The sequence below is a fragment of the Pholis gunnellus genome, assembly GCF_910591455.1.
Source record: "Pholis gunnellus genome assembly, chromosome: 23".
NCBI classification, from domain to species: domain Eukaryota; kingdom Metazoa; phylum Chordata; class Actinopteri; order Perciformes; family Pholidae; genus Pholis; species Pholis gunnellus.
The window spans coordinates 5047873-5064624 of NC_136550.1; the positions used below are offsets into that span (position 1 = coordinate 5047873).

Consider the following 16752-nt stretch of genomic DNA (forward strand, 5'->3'; position numbering starts at 1 on the left):
CTAATGTCATAGATGCTTTAGATTTGATGTTTATTACTTTGAACCAAACTATTTTAGTAATTTGTGTCATTTGTTGAATTCTGATGGTGATTTAAAGAAAATATATGTACAATAAAAATAAAACAGAAAATGAAATAAATGCTTTTACTGTTTTTGTGGAAGGTCCTATTGTAGGTTGTGATGGCAGAAGAGATTGTCCGTATACACTTGTTTTACCATCAAACAGTCAGGGAAATAAAGTTTCTGAAATCACAAAAGACTTTCTCTACAGAGAAAAAATTAATACACTTCAGGATGGACAACAGACGTTGAAGTAAAGTAACAGTAGTCAAATTAAAAGAAAGAAGTGTGTATCATTTAAATATGTTGGATATTGCATTGGATAATATGTTTATATAATATGTTACTGTGAGACTCTGTTCAGGATTAATAGTCATCCTCCCCTCACTATCATCTTTGTTCATGTTGTTCTTCTGGTTTAACCTCACCTGAGTTCATATCATGTTAATGTTTAAAGAACACTTTGTACCTGGAAATATATTTTTGAGAATATCTGAAAGGATCAAGCAACAAGCCTCCACCCTGCCCTAAATGAAGCAGTCATGAAAACAAAAATAGACTGTTATATCACTGACATTTGAGTTTCACTTTCAGGCTGTTGCATATTTACTAGAATTCAAATGACATGTGGACAGACAGGTTTGATTTTCCCCTTAAGTTGCTTCTCATTTAATTTTAAAAGGGCAGGATGAAGAATTTGTATTATAGTTGACATGAATTATAGAGCACAGTATCTTAATAAACAGAAACAAACGTGTGCACCAAACATAAGCGAAGCGCGTTGCGAACGACCAGGACAATTGACTCTTCACGCTTCCCGTAGAATGTTTTCTTCTTCTCAAAGATGGCTGCCATCAGGAGCGGGGTGACTCCGGGTTGCCTAACAAGATGTTTCCTGAGACAAACTGGAAAACCGAGCCGAGGCAGCCATCCACCTTCAGACATTTGGAACCACGTATGTCTTATTCACGGTATCACATCTGTTAACTTGATCCCTGCTCCTGGAACAAAGACGCAAACTACGACTTCCAACGGCTAACTCGCTAGCCGGCTAGCATCCTCGCTGCATGCCTTCTGTGTGACTTTGACAGTGTCAGGCTCTCTGGTCAACACCGAGTCCTTGGGTCTAATGTAACTGTGTAAATCGCCCGGTTTTAAAACAAGAACAGCATGGGCGGTATAGCTAGAATACCTGGAATACGTGCTAAAGACCACCAGGAGTTTACTGCCTTAAATAAAGTGTGCTTGTGTGTGGTCGTGCAGGCTAGCAGGGCTCTGTTAGCAGCTGCTAGCTTTGTCAACAACTACCACAACATGTATCCAAAAGTGAAGATACTGGGGCTGTTGCTCTACTATTAGCTTAGCTATGGTTAAGGGTTTAAAGCTACACCTGCTACCCTGTTGTTTAGTCTAAACGTAGCTGCTGTGTCCTGTAGGAATCACCTGAATGCCACCAGAGGTGAATGTTTAGCTACATTAGACCTGCTGCACACCTGTGTTTTTTTCTCATGTCTAGGTTAGAAAGTTCAGGTAAATGGTAGATTTCTCCAGCTTAGATCATTTCATTAATTTTAAATCCTTTATTATGTATGTTTATGTGAATGCAGAACAGTCAAACCAATATTTGTATTTATGTCTGCATCAATACTTTTGAGTGTTTATGGGCCATTTCATGCTCAGTAAGTGTGGTAGTTTTGACAGTAATTTAAGCAGGTGAATCACCTGTGAATTGTTTAATTGTCTGAGTCACAGAGGTCCCACTGTAACGATGCTAATGCTGTAGTTATTGATGCTCTTATTATTGTCAGGGCCAAATGTTCCCTGAGAAATACGTCTGCATTTAGTATTGTATATCTGGCCGTGTTGACACTCTGTCCCTCTGGTTCACACACACAGCGGTTGCTCCAGAAGTCCCATCTGCACACAGCTTTTGAGTGTCGCAGTGCTGCCACCAGGACTCTGCTGGGCCGCAGACAGCATGGGAAGTTCCTCTGGGTGACCGCTCTGGCAGTCAGGCACAACAGCTCACAGGTCAGTTGGAGCACCGGTGAATAGTCTTAACGGCAAAAAGCTGCTGTTGAAGCATCAGTGAACGGCACTTCTCTGAGATTATGTGAATTGGTTTGTGAAAGAGTTTTCCCTTTTGAGCATAAAACTGACAAAAATAAAAACAAATCTCCAGATTGATCATGGTTTCTGCTACCGTGAAACCTGCCTCACCCGATTTGTCAAAACATTTTGTCTTTTTTTTTTTTTTAATTCATCAGTACTGCTCTTGAACACAGCTGCTTCTTCAATTGGACAGCTGCCTCTCACATTAAACACTAGAGCGCTAACAGAGCTAGTGATGGTGAGAAAAAAAATGTGGCTCCACCAACACATTTTGTAATGAAATGTTGAAGATATGACGAGTATCATAATTGCACGTCTTTTATTTATATGTACTAAATGTCTGTTTGCACTCAAAAGTGTTGTATTGTGATGTTATTTCTTGATATTTGTAACCGTTTTCTGTCTGGTCGTTTTATTTTTAAAATATATATTTGTTTTTTCTTGCACTAGGGCCTTCAGTTAGTTCTATAGTTTGTATAGTTGTTGCAATTTTTCTGTGTTTTTATATTAAAATCCATCAAATTGAATTATATTCTGGTCAGAATGTGAGATTTTTTGATGCGTTGAACCTTTGCTGTTGAACAACTGTTTGAATAAATCGTTACACCTTTACTATTACCAGATCCCACCTGAGGATGGAACCAGGGCGGCTCCAGTCCTGGACTCCTCCCCCGTCTCTCTGCCCGCTGACCTCACTACCCCCGTCATTGCACAACCCATCAGTGAACAGGTGGAGCCCTCAGCTGAAGTAAAAGCATCTATCTAAGACCTTTTAAATTACCTTCTAACTTGAATGTTTCCATTTTCATCAATATTTTCAGATCACAGTTGACACCTTTTCCATGGCAGCACCATTAGTGGACATCTCTCCTCCCGTCTTGAATTCCTCCCCTGAGCTTTTATCGCAGCCGTTCGTTGAGCAGATGGCTGACGCGGCACCGACTGCAATGGAGGTCTTTCAGGCCGCGGCTACAGAAACCAGTTTAGCGGAGCTGGGACTGGGCGCCTACACACCAGTGGGGCTGATCCAGAACATGTTAGAGTTCATGCACGTGGACCTTGGTTTGCCCTGGTGGGGGGCCATTGTTGTCGGTAAGCAACACTGACTATAAATCAATCTTTCAACATTCTGGGGGAAGTAGTCAAGGCAGGTTATATCTCTGTCTTCTGTATTTCCTGTGTCCTCTCTGATCCTTTTCTACCTGTTTCCGTTCATCTCTCATAAAGGAACGGTGTTGGCTCGTATGGCTGTGTTTCCGGTCATAGTGAAGGGCCAGAGGGAGGCCGCCAAGCTGAACAATGTTCTGCCCGAGATGACCAAACTCACTTCCAGGATGAACGAGGCCAAACAGAGTGGAAACAAATTTGATTGTAAAACTTCTCTCTTCTTTCTTAATTGCGTTTGTCTTTTCTGTCACAATTTAGATGTGTGTGTGTGTGTGTGTGCTGCATCATCTTGTCATGAGCTGCTGTTTGCATGTTACAGTTGCCAAAGCTTACTCTGACCTGAACCTGTTCCAGAAGAAGCATGACGTAAATCCTCTCCGTGGCTTCCTAATTCCTGTGGTGCAGGTCAGTTTATGGCTTTATTCTGGTTTCCCTATTAAGTTGTACTGGGCGATGACATCATTATATTAACTCCGTGCGTTTAGCTTAAACCTAATTATACACCTTCTCTATCCGTCTGTTCCTCCAGGCACCAGTCTTCATCTCTTTCTTCATCGCGCTGAGGAAGATGGCGTATCTGCCGGTGCCCAGCCTGCAGACAGGAGGCCTGCTCTGGTTCACAGACCTGACGGCAGCAGATCCTTTTTATGTTCTGCCGTTGATCGTCACTGGAACCATGTTCTTCATCCTGGAGGTGGGCCAGCTTTCACCCGACTTGTGATCATAATAGCTGTAGAATCAACCCTGTTAATCTGCTTTTGTCTAATTGCTCTTTCAACACCAGCCAGAATAAACACAGAATAACAGACTTATCGTAACAGGACTGTAGTTTCACTGAGTTTTTTGATGGTGTTACGGTCTCGTTTTAAACTGTTTAATGCATTTTTTCTTAATAATCACAACATTGTCGCTCCGTCTCTTTGTAGTTGGGTGCAGAGTCTGGTATCGACAACCCCAACCTGCGAGCCATGAAGACTGTGTTCAGGATCATGCCTTTAATCATCCTCCCCCTCACCATCAACTTCCCCACGGTCAGTCTGTCACTCACCCACAACAGTTTCTCTTCTCGTGGGTTTACCTCAACTCACAAAGAACGGATCGCAGCCGCTGATAGCGCCGTGAATTACGCATCATTAGCACCTGCTGTCTGTCCCGTCTCACGGTACGATTCACAAAAGAGTCTTTGGTGGTGATGTTACAGTGCAAACACGTCACTGCATCCCAAAATAAATGAGCTGGAGCGAAGCGGGACGAACCGTAGCATGGCTACAATCACTGCTCCAATGATCGCTGGAATGTCAGAATGCGCTTTAGTTACCAGCAACTCTCTGAGGGCGAATCATTTCACTGTAACTGCGTGTGGCTCTTAGTGCTGATCTTTGTGAATTGGACTGTTTTTGGAATAAGATTCGTTTGCATGGAAAGGGGACAATTTAGCAGCAAATGTCTGCGTATTACCTCATTTAAATACGTGCAAATAGCTCAGGAGCACTGCAGTGAGGGGTGCGTTTCTCTTTTTATTTTTGTTTCAGGCGGTGTTTACCTACTGGCTGACCTCCAACTGCTTCTCCTTGGGTCAAGTCGCTCTGCTCAGACACCCCTTTGTCAGAGACAAGTTGAAGATCCCCGAGAGGATCAAACACCCGGCCTCCGACATGCCCCAAAGTGACGGCCTAATCGAAAGCATGAAGAAGGGTTGGTGTCTAAACTTGCATTGAATAGATTGGCTCTTAAGGACATTTTGATGGATTGTGTTTTTAGTAGAAATGTTGAACCATCTCTGTCTTTGTACATTTTGTCGTTTGGTCTCCAGGCTGGAAAAACGCTCAGCTGGCCCAACAGCTGGATGAGAGGGAACGAAGAATCAAAAATCATCTGGACCTTGCTGCTAAAGGTCAGTCCCACCACTACTTCACCAGCGTCCTCTGATATTAACTCTATATATATATATATATATATATATATATATATATATATATATATATATATATGCATTTAAAGGTTTCTCATTAATACTGAGCTACTGGATTTAAAAAAACAACCTGTTTGATTAGAAGCTACAACAAATAAATGTGCTACTTATTCAAAAGGTTATTATTGACTGAAGAAAGTTAAGGAATACAGATGGATAGTGTACAGTGTACTTGGTGCTGTCTTGATGTAAAATAGTGTAGGGGCTCCCCCTTGTGGACACAGCCAGTTATTGTAATATAAGACATGAAAAATATTTAGAGACCGATAGCCAGCAAATAGTGTGAAAAAGGTAATAATCCTGAAACATGCAAACATTAATAACATGTTTCTTGCTGGATATTCAGTTTGTACTGAAGTTAAGGTGTGAACACTGAAGAAATCTTGTAATACAGGACTCTGATATGAGTGTTTGTAAACTTATCACGGCTGAAACATGGAAGGAAAATGTATTTTTCACAGCATCTGTTGTCAGTAAGTATCTGACTAGTATTGGGTTTTGTCGCACTTGTTTTTGCTTTTAATCTTCAGACTAGACCTCATAATGATTAGTCAATTAGTCATTTTTTGTTGCCGTTAACTTGATTGTCTCTGCCCGTTCCCGGCTTTGACCCTCTGGAACTGAATGTGTTTTTATGTCTTCTCTTCATTTCTCTCTGCAGGTCCACTGAGGCAGACTTTTACCCACAATCCCCTCCAGCAGAACTCTCCCATGGCTGCAGCATCATCTAAAGACAAGCAGGCTAGTGGCAAGGCGAGGCCATGGAAGGACACTATTGGATAAATCCGACTCACAGCGTGACAATATAATGATTTATGTACATATTTATGGATGGAAGAGAGGACAGGGTGGGAAAGGGATTGTCATTATGTATTATTCTAATTAAAATGTCAAATCTGCATCAAAACTACCGCTTTGGTGGTGTGATTTCTGAGTACACAATATATTGATTCACTTCCCAGTAAACGTCCTTGAAGCAGAAAGAAAGAATTGAGTACATTTATGTTGTCAATAAGTAATTTTATTATAAATACATGTTTTCAGCTCAACCATCCAACAGTCTTCCACATTTCACAGCCCGTGTTTGAGTCGGACTCGGCAGAAAAAGTAAATTAGTGTAAAAATAGCCCTTCACTAGACTGTATAACACTTTATGAACCCTTCCCTTCACGTCAGTGAACGTGGGAACATATTCTAAAATAAAGTTTATTATATTCTAATCTCTGACACTGCTTGATTTTTTTTCTGAAAATAATAATAAGGCTGTTTCTATTGTCAGGTTTCAAAGCTGCACTTAAAACAATTTAACCAGAATAATAATTTACAACCTTCCAGTAAAATCAAAAAGGTGTTACACGTATGTAATCTCACACAAAATACTTGTCTTGATATATCAATTAAATAATTTCTCTACTAATACGTACAGTTCTGTGATAGAAAGAGGTGTTGGACTTCTTCATGAGTGCATTTAAAAACGTCCTCCGAAGTCCCAGTCGGCTAGAGTGAAGTCTTGCCAACAAGCACCCGGGCGCCATCATTCATACATTCATTAACATGATCACCGGGTGATGATTGACAGGTCAGAGAGCTGGATCCGGGTCCAGCTCAAGCCCAAATGTTTTGTCCAGCGAGGCCTTGCTGCTGCTGCTGCTGCGGAGGCGGCTGGCCGCGATGAGTGCAGGTGCACGGTGTTGAAAACCAAACATCTACTCTGACTTGTCCATTTCAGTCACAACAGAGTAGCACACCTTCTGAATCAGCACGCCGGCTTTAGCTGAAAGAGATGGAGACGGGAGAAAGGTTAAGTCCATCTATTATTAGACTGAAACCTAATTGAATTGAAGTCGACATGAGTGTTGGGTCATGCAAAGTACTTTGCAGCTGTGATATCTGGTTGAGAAAAAGTACAGAATAGCCCTTTACAACCTTGACAGGAGAGGAAGGTGGGGAAAGTGAGGAGACAGATGAGACACACCTGTGAGCTGGGGGAAGGGTGAGACTAACGAAGACAGCATGGAGGAGAACAGGAAGAGGTGTGAGAGTGACTAAAGGAGGCGATAACCGAAAGCTTAAAAAAAGACAAACAGTAAACGGAGTGGCAGTTGTTCCCACAAGCGGCTGGATTTTCTGGACTTCTGTGAGCGCTGATACCCGGAGCAGGTTTGGATGAATCGTGTTCAACTGTCTCTGAGACCTCGGGTGTGAATGTGGACTTCCTGTTCTTTGTTGGACCTACACAAGTTAAGATAAGTCTCTTCTCCTTTTCTCCTGCCTCAGGTTCATAATGTGCATTAACCCTCATCTTCAACCCTCAATCAAATTACCTATTTTTTGCGCTGCCCTTTACCCTCTCATTGCCTCCTTGGACATTATAGCCCCCCAACAAAAAGCACTTCATTTAAATATTTAGGTAGTTTGAGATATGTTGTAATATTCCAAAGCGATGAGAGAATCCTGCAGCTTCATCTTACCAATGAGGCTCCGTAGCCGCTGTGGCCTCCTATTGGCCGGAGTGTAGACGCAGAGGAAGTAGACGGGCACTCCCGACAGGGCGATGCCGATGCCGATCAGGGAGTTGACGGTGTCGCTGTAGAGCGGCACCACCACCAGGAAGACCGAGAGCACACAGAAAATGATGGGGAAGAAGAGGCTGAGCTGAGGAAGGAAGAGGTGAGATGACGGTCAAATACTGTAAGCAAGGAAACATTAGTGTGCAAGTCTGTAAACGTTGTGTTCATAGCCCCTTTCAAAAGCTATCTCTGGTCCTGCTTCTTACCTTGAGTGGCCTCTTTCTGTCCGGTTGCTTCCAGCGCAGATACAGTTGCCCCAAAATGGACAGACCCACAAAGAACCAGTAGCTGAAGCTGTAGTAGTTGATCAGCCTGAAGACGTCCTCTACACACAGGTATATCAGAGCCATGAGGCCCTGCAGAGGCAGACAAGAAACGTTGTAAGTCAAGACGGCAAAAATGTGGGGAAGGCTCTCTTAAAGATGCAACAGTGGGATCAAATGAAACTGACGTTGAAGAGCAGGGCGGGTACGGGAGTGTAGCGGTGGACGTGGATCATGCACAGGGAGTCGGGCAGGTGGCCCTCTCTGGAGCCCACGAAGAACAACCTTTTTGAGAGACACAGAAATGTGCAACAGAAGGGGTGATGAGTGATGGGCAGGGTGTGCTGATAACGCAGGGATGAAGAAAAACAAAATACATAGTCACTGACCTGGAGGAAGCCAGGATGGAGGCGTTGAGTCCTCCGAAGCAGGAAAGAGCCACAGCTAAGGGAATGGTCCAGTTCATGACACCAAACACCTGGTCTGCAAACGTCTAGAGAGAGAGAGAGGATTGTGTGAGGCTTGATGAATGAGGACCCAAAGTCAAGTCGGCTATTGAGGATTACATAATGCGCCTACCACAGCCACAGCATCGCTGTCCAAGATTGCGTTCATGGGGAGGATGGCGTAGTAGGCCACGTTGGTCAGGATGTAGATCACGGTGACGATGGGCATGGAGATAGCGATGGCCAGTGGCAGATTCCTGTAGTTCACACGAACAAACAGTAGAGGGAAGCAACAGAGATGAGACGCTGAAGGCTTTAATGCGTGAAGTGTGTGAGATTCACAGTCTGTGGGGTCGAGAGCAGATCGACCCCGTGGTTGAGGGGAGGAAGGGGGAGGATGGGGATTGTGATAAATTGGGGGGGGGGGGGGGTTTGTCACTTAATCTGCCTGGGAACTCCGGGAGAGGCTTGTGATCCAATCACATGTGTAGTCCTGCTTCATTTGATCAATGCTGTGGGAATCACACCAAGAGGCTCAGACGAACTCTCAATTTGGATGGGACTGTTTCTAATTGACTGACATTTCAGGAAGTAAATGCCACAAGGGTTGATCAAATCACACCAGAACTGGCAACCTGTATCCTGCAGCGTTGTGTTTAATAATTGAAACGGAAAGAAAGCATTTCCTTTCTGGGATTCATAGGAATAAATCACACGAGATTAACTGCAACAAGTGTTCAGGATGTTTGTAGCTCCACTCATAGATTGCAGGTAGATTTGACTCATCTATGTCTATGAATTACATTAAGTTTACAATGTTCTCTCCAACCTTTTCTTCATTATTCCCGAGTCTCAAACAGATAATTCGATCCAATGCTTGCATTGTGTGTTGGTTAAACATTCAAAGTATTACAGCTGGTTGCAGTAGGAAACAGCACGTGTATTATATCCTCACCTCTCTGGGTTCTTGATCTCCTCTGTGACAAAATTGAGGGTGTCCCATCCCGAGTAGGAGAACAGAGCAGAGTACAGAGCCAGAGCAATGTGTCCCGGATCCTGAGATGAGCCTTCAAACATCCCATCAAAGTTCTGTGTGTGACCTGGAAAACACCGACGTAACCATTTAATTTGAAGCAACAAATATCATTTATACCTCGTATGTTGTGTATAGAAGTCTGCTTTTTTAGCTTCTAAGCATTAGCTTTGGCATTCTTAAATCTTTAGGATATTGTGGGTGTTCTGGTTAGTGACCTTGTCCCATCTTCACCAGGCCAGTGATGATGACGGCGATGAGAGCGATGACTTTGGCGTAGGTGAAGAAGTCCTGGACCCTGGTGCCCCACTTTACATAGGCACAGTTCACGAAGGTCAGCAAACCTGAGGTAAGTGGAAGCAACCAAAGCATATGCATAAATATATATATATATATATATATATATATATATATTACTCACACACACATACAAATCCTTTAACAGTGTCAGTGGGGGGAGATTTGCTCTGTACGCTCAGTGTGTGCCAGCATGTTTCTGTGTGAGAGTATGGCTGATTTAAGGAAACGCTGCTGCTGACTCAAGCAGACTGTGCCTGCCTGTTGTTTTCCAGATGAGGAAACAGCTGAGTGCAGCACATACAACACACACACACACGCACACACACCTGCACAAGTGTCCAGTCTTAGTATAGTTTTTAAAGCTTCAAAGGATTGATCTGACGACGTTGTATATTTCTGTTCAAGGTTAGTGATTTGTGACTGTTTCTACTTATTGACTTATTGACTTATAAAAAAAGTGCTCCCAACTGTGACTTTTTCCTTATTGCCCTGCTTCACTTAGAGCAGCATTGACCTTCTTGGGAAACATGGTATCGTGCTTCTTTCTGGGACTTATCTCTCTTTGACCTCTTATCAGCAAATGAGCCCTTCAGGTTCATAAATGTGGCACGTTTGCTCTTTTTTGAATGAAGGAGCACCTTGACATAAGCGCATTTCCTCTTGTGCAAATCCTCCTCTAGACTCCACAAGTCTCGAAAGCACTGATAAAACAAACTCGCCCACAAACCTGCTGAGTGGACGGATTTTTTATCTACAAGTTCACAGCGTCGAAGCGCTCCCGCTCTCTTATCGCTCCACAGTGACCTCCATCCAACCAGATGGTTGAAGAAGAGACCGAAGCGGGATTACATCACCGCCGTCTCCTCCACGTTGACCGCCGTCATCCGCAGTGAGGGGACGAATCAAAACACTATCGTCTTCCACCACTTTGACAGGTGGAGGATCATAACAGGTCCGTTTCCCAACAGGAGGCCCGGTCAAGCACAGCAAAACCGCGATGGAGACGGAGGCCTCGCCACACAGAAGTAGAGGCGTGGTGTGTTGACAGTGGAAGGTTAGAAGGGTGGGAGGTGTGAGATCGGGTTCGGGAGGCCGGCCGACTGGTAGTGGAGGTCAAATGTGGTCCAGATGTGAAGTGAAATGGAGATCTTTAAAAGCTCACTCAGCTGCTCACTGACTGTGAACTCACGTTTTTGTAAAAAGTTGAGCAAATCTGCTTTTCTGATACGGTGCAATGCATTGTGGTCCTTTGCAGTGACTACGTTACATAGCGAGCAAGAGGGTCCAAAGATATGAAGTAAACATCTGGAGTTACCATTTGAAAACACGTGAGTCTAGATTATGAGATAGTACACAAGGTTGAAGTCAGAATTATTACACATTTAGTAAATATAATTTGAGTCAAATGTTTTATTTGATATCAACATTTTTACTCAGTTTTGTCAAAGCTTTGACTGTCTGATACTATTTTTATTGGTGTTGAGGTCAGAGTCTCACTGCAGGACTTTAGCTCACCGCTATCAGCCTCTCCTCCTGAGCACTGCTTATCAGTGCATGGCACAAGTGTGTGTGTGTGCGCGTATTTAAGTGTGTGCTCACGCATGCACGGGTGGGCGGACGAATGAGTGATATTTATTGCAAACTAGCACAATGTGTATTTGTTTATCTTGAACATCAAGGCTTGTCTGCAAGATATAACCTTCTTGTCTCAGATGTCCGGTTGCCTGAGCGTTGGTATTTATCTCTTTGTGCTCGGTTGCCTCGGTGAGCGGCTTCGTGAATTTCTTATTAGGTTGATTAATTCAGTTTGTCAGCTTTGCTCTTTCCCGGTACCATTGTGTTCTAGTTACCTCGGCAATCTGTGCTGGGTTTATCTCGCCTTTTAAGAACAGTTTGTTACTGTTCCCATAACCACGACAAGTTGTGACTCGGCTCGTCACGTGCGAGACGTCATGCCGGGGTTTCTAAATCTGAGATTGAGTCAAATGGCTTTTTCCCCTGACTCTTCCATAATTTGGTGCACAGGTTTTAGGGTTCGCTCAGTTCCTTTTCTTTCTGCCACAGACCTGCTGACTGCAGCTGTGGTGTCGCTATTTTTCACTTCTCCAGTCTATATGGCTCACATGATGAGGAAGCTTACATCGGCATTGTCTCTATATGTCACTCGAACACTTACTCAGCTTTTATTTTTTTCTTACTCATTCACACACACATACACTCCAGATGTGTACTTACATATACAAGCAGCAGCCAGCATCCTGTTGGCCAAGTATGGAGCTATACAGGTGGGGAAGATGGGCTGCACCATGTAGTTGGAGAACGTGATGGCTATGATGGCCTGGCTGGTCGGCTCGATGATCAGCAGCGACGTCCATAGGCGAATGAAGGCCATGAAACCCCCGAAGGCCTCCAGGATGTAGGCGTAGGAGGCCCCTGACTTGGTGATGGTGGTCCCCAGCTCGGCGTAGCACAGGGCCCCGAACACGGAGAAGATCCCTCCGACGGTCCACACCACCAGAGAGAGGCCGTAGGAGGCGCTGTGGATGAGGACGCCCTTGGGCGAGACGAAGATCCCCGAGCCGATCATGTTCCCCACGATCAGGCAGACCCCGTTCAGGAGGGAGATCTCCTTCTTCAGCTTCATGGACTCGTCTGGGGCCTCAGACTTCGCAGATGAGGCGCCGCCATTGTTCTCCTCCTGTGTTGGGGCGGGGCTGTAGGACGCCATTGTTCGTGTCTCGGTTGCTCTATCGCTTGATTTAGTAAAACGAGGAACTGTTTTCTGAGATTTCAGTCACAATTGAAAGAGTTGTTTTTTTCCACCTTGATGTGCGACAGAAGACTTCACTTTTTTCGCCCCAGTTATCTGTGATCGTCTCCTGCCATCTGCGGGAAGGAACACGGGTCATATCAGTGATGCTGTTACCATGGCAACATACGGCAAATACTTGTGTCGTTTCAATCCTGTCCAGATCTAGTCAAACGAAAACATAATTTACATGCAAAAGGGCGCTAATGTGGGAACAAACATGGCAACAAAAAAAAAAATCCCCAAACTGCTATGGACACTGTTGGATTTGAGGGCAGTTCTGTGGATTGGAGAGCCATTAGGCCGCACAGCAAATGGCCTTTTAAGGTTGAGTGTATTGACAGAGAGAAGACAGAGGGGAGCAAACACGCCACATGCCTGAAAACACCGGCTCTTCATTAGTAACCACACTCGCCGAGAAAGAATTACCGACTGAGACGCACAAACATTTTGACTCCTAGCTGCTCCACCAATCCGCCGACACACACACACACACACACACGTGCTGAGTTTAAGAGTGTCAGCACAGTGGCTGGTCACATGTTTTTCCAAAGTTCAGCCTCCTCAGCGTGTGTGTGGAGTTTGATGATGAGAGAGAGACACATGAAGGACGGCATGCTCATTCACCTTTCTGCATGACTGGTTTTTAATAACCTTAATGTGACTCTATTGTACAAGCACAAACAACATGACATATTAGCTGACTTAAGTTGAATGATCTGTTGATGGAGCTTTGAATGAGAAAGGGAGTGCTGCATCGAGGCCAAGATTGCAGTGATATTACTTTAAGATTTTCTGGACAAATCGGCGTCCTGCTGAATTTAAATGTTTTCATTCAGAAGACGCAGCTTTTTTGGGGGACTAAAGGGTGAAAAGACGTCCAAGCGTCCATATATTTGGTTGAAAGGTTGAAGGTTTAGATGTTAACGGTTGTTTCAGAGTGTTTCAACTGTACGTTTTCCTACCTTCTAAAAACGGTCTCTTTTCAATCAAACATATCAAAGTTTAAACACGGGTGACCTTTCACCTTCAAATCCCCAAATATGTCTTCAGGGCTTGTTAAAAGCGTTTTCTTGATGAGCAGCGATCGATCAAACAAAACAAGTACAGCAACTTTAGGAAAACAGAGCTTAGAAAAACAGGAATATGATCATGAGTTGGCAGAGGATGCTAAGTACATAATTAAATGGGTGAGATTTACTGCAGATTTAACTAGAAAGAGTGAGAATTAAAGACTAAATGTGGAGATAAGCAACTGAAAAGTTCAGATACCTTGAGGCCGCAGCAGATCAGCAACACGTGGGCTCGCAAAGGAGTGACTGTAGAGAAGGAGGACAGGAGATTGAGCCGCATGTGATCAAACGCATTTCACAGACAGTGAGAGGCCAGGCTCCCACAGAAAGACAGTGCAAGGTCCACAAGCTGCTGATAAGTAGTTCTTCTTGAGTTACTCAAGGTTACATCCTGGATCAAAAAACAAATCCTCTCAAGGTTGGGGGTGAAAGGATTCAGCTCCTTTTCTTTACAGGGATCATTGAAACTAACCTATTATCATGAGGTTTTTTTTTAATTATATCTAAAAGAGGACAATGAGAAATGAGGGGAATCACCTGGCTGCAGGATGTCTGTAACTTGTTACACTAGCTGTCAAAGAGTTCCCTTTCTACCCTTTAAAATAAAAATGTCATGGGCTAAATCTAAGAGCATCTCTAGTCACATTACTAGTTTCACTTGTTTGGATTGAAATGGCAAAAGGCACACGTGGGCTGACATCACAAGCTGATAAGTGACAAATAGACTGTGTTGTAAACTGTATCTCGTATCAGTGCACGTGTCAGGAAAAAGCCCTGTTGCTCTACTGTCAAAGAGAAGCAGCTGTTTTTTGGGGGGGAGAGACTCACCTTCTCCAGACGCGTTTCGGTCTCCTCCTGGTGGGAGTCCGGCTCGATCCCAAATAATGTGTAATAGTCTAATCGCGTTCACCTCTTCCTGGCCAACTCCCCCTCTCGTTGTTTTTCCTCTCTATCACAGTCAAAAATGATCTTCTTCGTGCGTCTTCCTCCTCCGTCTTTACGCAGCTGTTTCCTCTGGCTTTGACTTTGCTCTGCAGCGCACCTCTGTGCTTCTCAGCTGATGTACTTGTGGATTTATGTACTTCTGGGTTTCTCCCACTGTACCTCCAAGGAAACGAGTCATACGAGGGGAGGGGAGGGGAGGGAGGGGAGGTTAATTACCTCGCATTGTGTCTCCTAAGTGAGTTATCAGAATTAAAGGGGTTTTAATTAGATTATCGCGCACATCAAGTATAATCATCGGTAGAGGATCGCTGGTATCTTTTGATTAATGTTGGAATTAATTTAACAGTGAGGCAATGCGTTTAGAGATATCATCACGGTGTTATGATTATGAAACAATGAGATGAGTTGTAAACTCACTCATAGTATAAACGTGGAAAGCAACTAGAAGCTGAAGAACTGTAGGATACTTAAGTTTCATTTTTTAGGTACTTTTACTCATTTTCATTTTATTACTTTATACTCAACTACATTTCAGAAGGAAATATACTTGTTACTACATTTATTGATGACCTTGGTTATAAGTAACTTTAGATTCAGATTAATAAATGTGTGATCAACAAATAAAATATGACTTATTATTGGAGATTAAGCTACACAACACTATACAATGTAATTAAATGACTGTGAAATGGGCCATTCTGCATCATAAGCACTTTGCGTTTTTGGTACGACCCTTAAAACCCATTAACCTATACATTGTATACAGCACACAAAATAACATTAAAACAATTGATGCTCTGTATACAGTAGGATCACACCTTTATGAACTATATCATCATTAACTATTTCTTTCATCTCAAATTAACTTAAGGTATTTTTAAAAACTATTCTTAGCCATAATCACATGGGTGTCGGGTAGTTTATTCCTGCTTTGACGAGCTAAATGATCTTTACTTCTATTTTATAAAATAAAATGAAAAATAACAAAGAACTTTAATGATGTTCATATGCTGTGCAGGATAAAAATAATAATGATGCAATAATCATGTCAGAGAATAATTATGCAAATCAAGCAGTTTTGTGTATGTGCTGTCAAATGATTTCACTTGTTTGATGGATGACCTGTGGGCCATAGCTCCCTCTTGTGGATTTAAAAAATACTGAAGAACATGGAATCACACGTGTGGCTCTTTAGTGGACTTTATTTTGACACACAAAATGTAAAATATCAGTAACACTTGCATTTGTAAGCAGAAAGTTATACAAACACTTAATAGATGGTTTATAATGTAGTAGTAGTTACAGGCATGTTTTCAAGTGTTTTAATGTACAGTATTTGTCATAATTGAAGTTTTAGTTTACTCTCATTCATTTTCTGTTTGTACAGCAGCCTCCAGGAGGAGTTGACAAATACATTAATAAACACACTCATAATTACTAAATGTTTATATTCTGCTCATCAATGCCTTCATTTGTTAAGTGTTGTAAATTGGTGTCAAACACACTTTCAGCACACCCTCAGAATGTGTTTCTGATTTTGCTTTATAAACAAAAACTCCCTGACTCTGCGATTCCTTCACATTAGTGGAGTGGCAGCTGTAATTACCAAAATCACCTTCATCAACGGCCAAAGTGTGAATGAACAACTTCTTTGTCCTCCAAATGGTGTCGATTCTGCTTATAATTGGAGGCTAAATATGCATATCACATGACATTTAACTCCTCCAAAACATTTAGTCTTCCCTACTGAAGATGATTACATCAATCATCTTCAGCAGGAAGGACACAACGTCTACAGAGAGCTGATTAATGTGAAGTGATGAATCTGTTACATGTGATCAGCCATCTCTTTCACACCTGTGGACTTTTGCATTCACCGCCACCTCCCTTCTTATAGTGAAAACTATTAAAATCTTCTTTTTTTTTGATTGAGACGCGTCTCTTGTCGCCCACGAACGCATGTGGACAAACTTCTCACACATGGCTCCTTTCACTCCCTTTG

General features: G+C 43.0%; 2 protein-coding genes across 2 annotated transcripts; one reads left to right on the top strand and one right to left on the bottom strand.

Moving 5' to 3' along the window:
* The first annotated feature begins 887 nt into the window (after nt 1-887).
* Nucleotides 888-6989, top strand: oxa1l (OXA1L mitochondrial inner membrane protein). Its single transcript, XM_079185306.1, has 11 exons — nt 888-1015; nt 1957-2091; nt 2795-2902; nt 2994-3264; nt 3400-3543; nt 3659-3744; nt 3869-4033; nt 4266-4370; nt 4872-5034; nt 5153-5233; nt 5973-6989. Exons 1-11 carry the CDS (start codon nt 905-907, stop codon nt 6092-6094), a joined length of 1491 nt encoding a protein of 496 aa, XP_079041432.1. The 5' UTR covers nt 888-904; the 3' UTR covers nt 6095-6989.
* slc7a7 (solute carrier family 7 member 7) lies at nt 6948-14779 on the bottom strand. The gene is made up of 11 exons (XM_079185307.1): nt 14634-14779; nt 14005-14051; nt 12159-12809; nt 9842-9967; nt 9546-9690; nt 8724-8847; nt 8534-8637; nt 8333-8429; nt 8088-8237; nt 7783-7966; nt 6948-7085 (listed from the first exon to the last, which is right to left on the bottom strand). The coding sequence occupies exons 3-11, from the start codon at nt 12649-12651 to the stop codon at nt 7018-7020; spliced, it is 1491 nt and encodes a 496-aa protein (XP_079041433.1). The 5' UTR covers nt 12652-12809; nt 14005-14051; nt 14634-14779; the 3' UTR covers nt 6948-7017.
* Nucleotides 14780-16752: the final 1973 nt, after the last annotated feature.

What these genes read in the sequence shown, in the direction of transcription:
- slc7a7 (XM_079185307.1), bottom strand. Translation starts at nt 12,651, where the DNA reads ATGGCGTCCTACAGCCCCGCCCCAACACAGGAGGAGAACAATGGCGGC. An exon ending in GAGATCAAGAACCCAGAGAG is followed by an intron (nt 8,848 to 9,545) that starts GTGAGGATATAA and finishes TGTGAACTACAG; the next exon opens with GAATCTGCCACTGGCCATCG. An exon ending in GCGGCTACGGAGCCTCATTG is followed by an intron (nt 7,086 to 7,782) that starts GTAAGATGAAGC and finishes CATCTCTTTCAG; the next exon opens with CTAAAGCCGGCGTGCTGATT.
- oxa1l (XM_079185306.1), top strand. Translation starts at nt 905, where the DNA reads ATGGCTGCCATCAGGAGCGGGGTGACTCCGGGTTGCCTAACAAGATGT. An exon ending in CCATGTTCTTCATCCTGGAG is followed by an intron (nt 4,034 to 4,265) that starts GTGGGCCAGCTT and finishes GTCTCTTTGTAG; the next exon opens with TTGGGTGCAGAGTCTGGTAT. An exon ending in TCTGGACCTTGCTGCTAAAG is followed by an intron (nt 5,234 to 5,972) that starts GTCAGTCCCACC and finishes TTCTCTCTGCAG; the next exon opens with GTCCACTGAGGCAGACTTTT.